This window comes from Opisthorchis viverrini (assembly GCF_000715545.1).
Source record: "Opisthorchis viverrini unplaced genomic scaffold opera_v5_1, whole genome shotgun sequence".
NCBI lineage: Eukaryota > Metazoa > Platyhelminthes > Trematoda > Opisthorchiida > Opisthorchiidae > Opisthorchis > Opisthorchis viverrini.
In genome coordinates, this window is record NW_008751657.1 from 7,805,500 (window position 1) to 7,816,090 (window position 10,591).

A 10,591-nucleotide genomic window follows, 5' to 3' on the forward strand; every position below is an offset into this window, starting at 1 on the left:
AGTGCTACACCCTTTTTTCACTTGTGCCTTTCAGGTGAACGACAGCCACTGAACGATAAGAACAAAACCGACCCGGGAAACTTGGGCAAAAGCCTCGATCCTGTGTATCAATCTGTGCATCCGTGAAACCTTGATCCAACGGGCCCTTAGTAAGCCTGCGTAATATCAGATGCGACCATACTCCAAATGAAATAAGCCAAGCACTGCGAAATGCGTTTCATAATTGACAAACGTAAAACCGACCCCCATTTTCCTTGCAGTTCGTTGGACACGCCCAACGAAGTCCACCTCTTCCTTCAGTCCTGAGCGAACAACTTCGTGGAGTATTCGAGAAGCGGTCTGACGTGTCCGGGAGTCCATGCGAGTAATAGGCGGATAGTTCGCCCAATTTTTCACGGAAGAGCCCTCTAAACTGACTTTTCATGATGGAAGGACATGAGAACAGCATTCTGGAATCGAATCAGATGCCTAAATCAATTTTGGTGTCTATCCTCGAAAGGATTTTGAGCCACTCTCACCATGCATGACAAAGGCGTTAACCGATTCTCCTCTGAATGACGTATGCACGCAAATTCCGTAATTTAATGGCGGTTGCCAGTCCAAAAACCATTAATTTGTTTCGTCCATATCCATTTGAATAGGACGGATATTTGAGACTTGTGGCGTTACGTACCTTTATTTTACTCCATTATAACCACTACTTACTTCATCAATTGCATAATCGTTTTTTTGTTTGAATACCAAAAACTACAAAATCGCGCACTTGTACAATTTCACAGAATACAAGCGTGGTCACGTGCTTCGACTTGACTCTCTCTTCTGATTTCGCTCGCGCTTCTAGCGGTAATTCACGAGTCTCATGTATCAACTCTGGGCCAACGACGAACTATTCTAATGAGAACCAAATCATCGGTGACTGTTCCATCTGACCTCTTTATAACTGTATACCCAACCTAGCGTTATTATTTTTATTTCTTTGCCACACACTCCTGGAAACCTGACTTATTGGGTAGCCAAACCACTACAAATTTGGTGAGCCCGACTATTTCCAGATTTTTTAAAGCTTTTCCTTTCTAGTCGTCGTAGTTTTGTTACTTTCGCCCGGCAATTATGGAGGCACGCCTTGATTCAGCGGGTTTAGTCGAGAATGCGATTAGCATACGTTTACCAGACTACAATCCTCGCAACCCCAGGGCATGGTTTCACCAGGTGGAGGCCGTTTTTACTACCCGAAGCATAACTTCCCATGCCACGCGATTTTCCTATGTTGTCCAGCATTTTCCTTGTGATGTAGCAACAGAAGTGGAAGATCTATTGGAAGATGTTCCCAAAAAATCCGTATGACGCCCTTGGAGCGGCCGTCATAAGTAGGACAGGAAAGTCAGAGAGCAAAATGCTACGTGATCTATTCACCACTGTCGAACTTGAGGACAGATCACCATCAACACTGCTTCGCCAAATGCGCAGTTTCCCCTGCGGCCGTAAGCTGGCGGTGGAAATCATGGCCCAACTGAGGCTCGACAAACTTCCACCCTCCATGTCCCGCGTCATCAGCGTGTTTGTTGATTATCACAGCCTGAAGCAGTTAGCCCAAATGGCGGATAAGATCCACGAAATTTACCCCAATGACCCCGTAAACTCCGTCTCCCGCCCTGCGCCCACTACTACAGATTCACACCAGCTTCTTGCTTCTATATCGCACCTACAGGCCAAGTTTGATGCTTTGACCGATTGCCTACAACGGTCAGAGGTCAACAGGCATCGACCACGTTCACGATCCAGATTGTTGTCACGTCCCCGTCCCCCTTGGTACTGGTATCAACAATCATATGGCCGAAAAGCACGCAAGTGTCAACCGCCTTCTTCCTTCAAGCCGCGTTCCAACACCCCCTTAAACACCTCGGCCAGTCAGTAACGGCGACGACTGTCTGTGGCCCTCCTCGACTAGTCGCCTATTCCACATCACCGATCGTTCAAGTGGTCTACGTTTCCTCGTAGATACTGCAGCTGAAGTTAGTGTGCTACCACATAAGAATCCACTTCCCGATTCTCTTTCTCCATACAAGCGGCTAACGGTACCCGCATCGCTACATACGGCGAACATTCCCTCACCCTTGACCTCGGATTGCGACGTGCGTTCAGGCGGATCTTCCTTTTGGCCGACGTCCAAACACCCATCATCTCTGCAGATTTCCTGACCCATTACAACCTGTCGATGTGTGACACAAACGTCTCTTGGACACGCTCACTGCCCACTCAGTCAACGGAATTAGTGCCCCAAATTCGTCCACAGGTACCCGAGTTACCTTACCAGATTCACATTTTGTTGACATGCTTAAGGATTTTATAACCCTTACTCATGCATGTCGGTAAACCCAACCGGTCACTCATTCCGTCGTTCACCACATTCAGACGAGAGATCCACCTGTCCATGCTAACCCCCGCCGACTTCATCCGGATAAGCTAGGAATCGCAAAACATTAGTTCGATCACATGCTCGAACTCGGCGTTATCCGCCCTTCATCGAGTCATTGGTCATCATCCCTACATACAAACCTAAGAAATCTAAAGGTGGTTGGAGACCTTATGGAGATTACCGTTCTCTCAACAACGCTACTATCCCAGACAGGTACGCCATCCCACATATCCACGATTTCGCAAGTACCTTATGCCACACGAACACCTCCAAACTCGATCTTATACGAGCATATTACCACATACCCGTAGCCCAAAATGGCGTTCCCAAAACAGCCATCACAACGCCGTTTGGCCTTTTCGAATTCACGCGTATGCCCTTTGGTCTTCGAAATGCGGTTCAAACGTTTCAACGTCTCATGGACGAAGCTTTACGTGGCTTACCGTTTGTGTATGCCTACCCTGACGATGTCTTAGTCACCAGCACCTCCCCAACTGAACATTCAGCTCATCTAAGAGCAGTGTTTGAACGTTTTTCCACTTACAACATACGTTTGAACATTGACAAATGCTTATTCAGTGTTATTAGACTGGATTTCCTTGGCCACCACATTGACGCCACAGGTATTTCACCATTACCCGATCACATTTTGGCCCTAGAGTTTTGCCCATACCCACCACTCTCACCCAACTTCGTCGTTTCATAGGTATCATCAACTACTACCGGTGATTCATCCCTCACTGTGCATATATTTTGCAGCCACTGACCGATTTACTTGGCTCCAAAGAAAAACTTGTTACTGTGCCCCCGCCGCCATTGCCGCTTTCGAAAGAGCCAAGCAAGCCATTGCTCAGGCCACGAAGTTATCTTTCCTCGATACTCACGAAAGCAAAAAGCTGATTTTGACGACTGATGCTTCGAACGCTGCCGTAGGCGCCGTACATCATCAAGTTGTTAACAACGCACCTCAATGTCTAGCCTTTTTCTCGCAGAAAATGCACGCTGCGCAAACCCATTACAGTACCTTTGGTCAAAAATTACTCGCAATTTACCTTGCTATTCGCCATTTCCGGCACTTGTTAGAAGGTAGATGGTTTACCATTCAAACCGACCATAAGCCACTCACGTATGCCTTAGCGCCAAGCCCGATCGATGTTTACCACACGAGATACGCCATCTTGACTACACTTCACAGTTCACTACCGACATTCGGTACACTCCAGTTTCGGAAAATGTCGCAGATGCACTATCCTGTCCTGACATCAACGCTCTTCACCCTTCCACACTGTTTGACCTAGCCAAGCTGGCGAACCTTCAAAACAGTGATCCTAGTTTTTGCCCATTCTATGCTTCCCCTCATTTCAAGTCTCTTCAGTTCACGTACACCTCCAATCCGGAACAATTTTCTGTGATATGTCTACCTTCTCAGCTCGCCTAGTCGTTCCCGAAACTTTCGACACATTTTTTCGACTACTTTCATGGATTTTCTCATCCAGGAATCAGAGCCACCAGGAAGTTGATCAGCGTACGCCTTGTGTGGCCCTTCATGAATAAGGACCTGACATGCCTGTGAACGCAGTAGAGTAACTCGTCATACGAACTCAGCTATCGGTTCATTTGCCGTTCCTGATGCTCCATTCACACACGTTCATCTCGACATTGTTGGTCCACTTTCCTCATGAAACGGTTTCACTCATATCCTAGCCATCATCGATCGTTTTACCCGTTGGCCAGTTGCTGTACCCATTTCGGATACTTCAGCTGAAACGGTTGCCCTTTCATTTTTGCTGCACTGGGTGAGTAATTTTGGCCTACCCTCCACCGTTAATACCGATCGCAGTTTGCAATTTCAGTGTAATATCTTCCGGGAGTTTTCTACACTATTCGCTTTCCATCACCTATCGATTACCGCGTATCACCCACTGCTCCGACGGCCTGGTTGAGCGTTTCCATCGCTACCTCAAAGCTGAATTGACTGCCCAAATGAACCTGTCTTCATGGTCCTCTTCTTTACCCCTCATTTTGCTTGCCATTCGCTCCACTATTAAGGAGGACCTTCAATGTCCACCAGCCGAGCTAGTATACGGTATAACTTTACGTTTACGCGTTGAACTGGTTTCCCCTTCTGGCGCACAGCCCGAATCACCCGTCACATTCGTCACCCGTCTGAAACAACATATGTCCGAACTTCGTGCGACACCGACCAGACGACCAACCCGAACAGAACACATCTCAGCCGATCTCTCTTCTACACCATTTGTATTTGTCCGACATGACGCAACGAGGAAACCCCTCCAACCCTGTTAAGATGGCCCCTTCAAGGTTATCGAACGTCACTCCAAATACTTTGTTTTAGAGAGAAGCGGAAAGCACGATACCGTCTCCATTGATCGTCTGAAACCTACCTACATTGAAGCACCCACGACCACATCCAGCAATCCTGCTATTCCAACAGCACCCACACCTACCCAAGATATCCCTCCCCCCAAACTCACTCCTCCCACTAGTCGTTCAGGACGGCGCGTCCNTTTTACTTCCATTATAACACTACGTATTTCATCAATTGCATAATCGTTTTTTGTTTGAATACGAAAAACTACAAAAACGCGCACTTGTACAATTTTCACATAGTACAAGCGTGGTCACGTGCTTCGACTCTCTCTTCTGATTTCGCTCGCGCTTGCAGCGGACATTCGCGAGTCTCATGTACTAACTCTGGTAACAAAACATTTCAGACCATCTTCGGAATCTATTATATGTGGGGACTGTTCAGAAGAAGACCTCTGGACCAACATAATTGGATTATTGTTTATTCACTGACCTGGGCCAACGACTAACTATTCTAAAAAGAACAATTGTTAGTGGTCTGCTCCATCTGACCTTTTTATCTTCATATACCCAACCTAGCGTTAGTATTTTCATTTCTTTGCCACACAATTCTGGGTAGCCAGACTACTACGGACTCAAGATTTCAAGTCGTACGCAAAAATAGACATGAGCTTGAAAGAATATATGGAAGGTCGTAGATCAGAAACCGAGGTGTTCACAAAACAGAACCTGGAGGAACTCCAAAGTAGACCCACATGGGAGAACCGAAGTTTGGGCCTACTCCCACTCAGAACTTTTTGTTTGATAGGAACACTTTAATCCAGCGTAGAATTTCCCCCTTTAATCTCGTATGACCAGAGTATGTGGAGCAGCGGGATGTGTGGAACTCGATCAAATGCGTTTAGGAATTCGAAAAATATGGGCCCTTTTATTTGTCCCACGTTCTTAGCTTGGATGGAGCTCTCCACAGATATGAGCATGTTCTTCAGGCAAGAACTGTTAAGGAAGAATTTGTCTTGCACAGGGAATATCAAGTTGTTGGGGGTGAAGTGCGTAAGAAGACCTTCTTCAGAATACGTTCCATCATCTTGCACGCCATGCCGGTAAGGCTAGGAGATTTGTGGCTGCCGGGCGATAGTTAGTCACTATTTACCTGGATCATTTCGTCAATCACTTCTATTCAGGCGTATGAAAGCCTTCCTTCGTCGAGCAGCCGAAGAAACCTTATGCAGAAATTCTTCGACACCGTGAGCGACGTTTCATGCGGGATCCTTGGATGGATCTAATCTAACCTCTGCGCGCACAACGAGTTTGTTTTTTTGCAAAAGCTGACAAATGTCTTCCTTTGTAAAGGCCACGTTTGTTTGAGGCAATCTTGAATGTGACGCGGTTGCTGGGGCAGAATACAGGCCCGCATAGGGTGCCATGCGGACTTCACATACCAATAATGGATCAAATGTGGGCCACTTTTTTCCGCCCTCAAAGAGAGGGAGCTTGGCTCATTTCTCCGGCGGGGTGTCATGTAATTAACTATCGCAGTTTCTCTTCTACCGGATGAAGTCAAATACCTTGACTTCATTACGTATGTTTCATTGGCGGGCTTCCGATTCACAGTCGTTCCGTTTTTTATTGGAAGCCCGTCGTTTGCGTCACTTGTAGTTATTTTTGAGAAAATTGAAGAGACCTCTTATCCAGAAGATGCTGAATTATTTTAAGTACCTTTTTGCCATCCCCCCGAGCACTGGTTTATTCACAGGAAAAATCGCTTCAGGAAAACGGTCCTTTATAAATCTGTTACTGAAGCTGATCCCGGTTCTAATAGCCCAATGAAGTCATTCATTTTTGAAAAGTCAGCGCGGCAAAAGAGCCTAATGCACGTCTGGGGTTCGGGATTTCTGGTTCAGTAGCAGATGAAATCAAGCATCAGCGCGCGGTGGCCCACATATACCATTAGGGGGTTAATAAACATTTAATAAACGAGGTGTTAATCAAGTGACGAAATCATTTGTGTTCGCCTAGTCCTCAGACTGACTCATTACTCTTCCGGTGACCGCTCAAGTTTCAAGACTGAACTATTCTACTTATACTTTATAGTAGCTGTTTCCCATATTAGCCGTTTACATGATTTGATATATTCACACTCACTTCTGGGACATTTTGTCCCATTTTTGACTGCACAACATTTTTCCGGTTTAATGTTTCCGATAGCACACTGCCCTTTATGTGGCACTCCGTGTTGCTAACTATCCAAGTTTCAATCCAGCCATATGCTTTCCTTTATTTCTGCTCGTTATCTAATGTTAATTTCTTACGGAATAACGTTCTACCTACCTATGCTGTGTGCGCACCTCTATTTCAACAAAGTGCTCGCTGCATAGTTGCAACTACTGAAAAAAATGCGTAAAGTTCGAAGAATTCGGTTTCGCCGCAATTATTACTGACCGTCCGTTATTCAGTTGGTCTACTCGCTATCTGTCATATAGGATTCCTAGATCATGAGTTTAGGAAATTAACCAATTTTTTGCCTTGAGATCATGGCCTCAGCACAGGATCGTGCCCGGAGTGTCCTTCATTGGTGACAACCAAATTCAGCAGGGATGGCGGTTGGTTTGCATTCTATCTGGTGAGTTCGACGATATGTTGAGTCTTGAACGACCTCGGTCGGCGCCTATGCAAACTGTCCCTTAGGCCTCACTGCGCTTGAGCACCATCTCGGAGGCCTTTGACGCGTTAAACTCAGCTACCAAGAGCTGTCGAAGTAGTACATGGAGGAGGGTTGCTCAAGTGTTTATGAGGAACTTTTTACCTTGTTGTAGACTTAAATGGCAACGGTTGACCACACATAGAGGAAAAAAGTCGGTTACGTGCAGCAAGATTCGAATCTGCAGTGCATAGCAAAAAAGTGTGAAGGCGGCTTTTGAGAGAACAATCGGGATGGGCAGGGCTGCGTGTAGGTAATAGGCGATCGCATCTTTCCGGGGGTCGAGGTTTTAGCCGAAGCTACCAGACTCCTTGTTTTTGTCCTCTAGCAACTTCCTCTACCCTGAAATTCGGAAGATAAATAACGGTAAAATGGTGCTCTCACAGTCCTCGGCGCTTAATAGTTACAAAGTAGCTTACATAAGAATAATCTAAATGTGATTTCAACTGGGTTTAAGACGCCGCGTAAACAATTGTCGGACTAGCCTTACTCCACGTGCCAATTACCATATTAAAAAAGCCTCTACTAGTGCTGTGTCCTCAAACGTTGAAACTCTTCAAGTTCTAGAGGGGTCAGCGAGAAGGAAACTGCTGAGCACAACTTGCCCAAAATGTGTGTGAGTATGTGTCAGGTCCTCTCTTGGAAGATACTCTAAAGAAGAAAATTCAAGAGCCGCCAGAAGCCCGCGACGATCAACTGATTTGGTTCGGGCAGGCACCTTCGTAGCGTATTGTCGTACAACTTGATTGGGGTTTACTTCAATCGTGTGCACTGGGTGGGTACCTTTGTCGGATAACTCGAAAATCGGCATGATGTAGGCTCCAGGGTGTCAATACCAATAACAAGAATGGAAATGCTTTGGATTATCCGAAGCAGAACTATTTTTGACAGTGAGAACTGTACGCTTGAGGAATGCAGACACTCATATATTTGGCATCCAGGCTGGTAATGGCTCCGTTCTGTTCTCACCCTTACTAAAGTCTTCCTCTTAGTTTCACACGAGCGACATATGTACGCACTTTTAAACACTCGCGGGATTGTCCCTTGAATAAAGCTTTTCAGTTTTCCTGCCGGAGCCTAGTATGTTGACTTGTTTCATTCTGTTTATTGTCGATTTCTGATATACAGCGAATTTAAAATGCCAGTTAACATTCTGCTGCCCGCATAATCATACATGTGAAGAATAGCAGGTACGTTGTTTTCAGAAAACGCAGAATCCACCGCGTGAATTTCCGTCCTTTCGAATGTTCGTTGGTCACGTTGGAACAAAAGAAACGCCAAATTCGCAGTATTTGAATGTTAGCTCTTATGCCTTCTCCACTAAAGCCGGTTTTAGTCCAGGCTACCCAAGTAGGACACGTCTTTCTTGGAATTCTGCGGGGCATAAGTTTCAAAATCACGTTTAAAGTTGCGAGTTTCTGGCTCAGTATCTGGTGAGATCAAGACGTCATGAAATAATCACTGTTACAGAGAGACCTTTATGTCACTTGGTAATAACAAGATTCAATTGGGATAGTAGTCGGCTTATAAGGCATCTGCTGGGTGCGTTGGTATGCTGAGTGCAAATGCATGCTGAAGGACTTTAGCTGGCGCCGAAACAAAGTATCCAATGAACCCGAAGCAGTGAAACCCTATCCAGGAGACCTTGGAAGTGTTGGAGTCACTTACGGTGAGAGGTGAGCACAGTGTTTGCTGAGGGAATATTGTTTAGGGGTTTGTTTGAAGGACACATCGTCTTACAGTGTACTTGAAAGGTAGCGACAGACAACACCAAGGAGGGAGTTGGCCCTACACAGAGGAATTAGAATACACAGCGCGGCACAAAATTGCGCAGAAGTGGGCTCGGGAATGAGGATTGGGGAGGCATTTGGTATGTGGCAACTCAAACCGCCATTCGGCATTTCGAGTTAGCTGGAAAGATGAAGTAACCGCTCTTCCAGATCTTATCATCAGTGGTAGCTAGCGCGAGCCGATTTCTTACACAAGTTGATCACGGAGAGTTACCTAGGGCAGGCCAATCGATGGACATTAGAAATCTCGCTGAAGAGACTTGGGAAGTTCCTAAAAATGCACTGCAACACTATTTCTAATGCATCCGAAATTAGGGAGCACAGAATGATGTGACACCAGAAAGATTTGCAGGTTTAGCAAGCCCGTGCCTGATCTGATTCCGAGGCTTCAAGAAAAGCCTCTGCAGCACTGTTGTCTGCTTCCTGCGTTGGTGATCCATGCAACCTCCGTTCATCTGTGGCGGATGATCAATCAGGGTCTGGCTTGCGCTCATCTCTTTCTTGGAACGCCATCTGCCCTCGCTTGGTTACTAATTTTGATGCTTACAGTTTGCCGCCGTATTTGCTGTTGCTCGGGAATTTACTAGAAAACTATCTTTTTGGTTCCACAGGTACCCGAATGAGTGAGAACGAAAAGAACGAAAGATTCTTGCTTAAACTGAGAACAAAGGTGGGTTGAAAGCCTAGCGTCCGGAAAGGTGTTTTCAAGGCATTCATTTGTAAAAGTCAGGATAAAAGTGGTTACCACAATTCAGTGCGCACGATGAACATGAGACAGAGGGTCAAATGAAAAAGCCCACCGGCTATCAGTACACTACCATTCCTCCAGTAGCACGGGTGCATCGCCCATCGCTGGTGGTTCTGAGCCTGGCCTTTAAATTCGGGGAATAAAAAAGAGCACTGCTGTCTTCTGATTGTTGCTGCTGGTGTTGGCTTCGCCTCGATTGAATTATTTGGCGATGCCATAAACAACAACCACAACAAAAACTGGCCTTCCACCTGTCCAAGAGTATTAAAAAACAATACACCTGGGATAGCCAAAAGAAAGTCTGCAATGCCCGTGGCCTGCTTCAACGTGCATAGCTGTGGTAACATTCGTCAATATCGAGGATACACTGCGCCAAAACCCACCTCATCAACCAAAAAAAGAAACAACAACTTGCTGCTCCCAGGAGTTGACATATACAACACATAATTATACAGCGAGGCTCCAGACTCTCCGCTATCAGCATGCGAGGCCAGCATCGGAAGTCTTATTCGTTATGCATCACCCGTCGATTAAAGCTGATAGTAGTGCTCCGTGGATTGGTGACCATCTCCCTTACATACACCTTTCCTCTTAGATTGTTCTGGCAT

The 10,591-nt window shown here is 46.0% G+C and overlaps 1 protein-coding gene across 1 annotated transcript in view; it reads right to left on the reverse strand.

Annotated features, from left to right (window-relative positions):
• Positions 1–10,330, reverse strand: part of T265_00132 (hypothetical protein) — a gene marked incomplete at both ends in the record, with an annotated part of 62,415 nt that extends 52,085 nt beyond the window's left edge. The window contains one exon of the mRNA XM_009163789.1: positions 9,981–10,330. Coding sequence (XP_009162053.1) covers positions 9,981–10,330 — 350 coding nt within the window. The remainder of the gene's footprint in view (positions 1–9,980) is intronic.
• Positions 10,331–10,591: the final 261 nt, after the last annotated feature.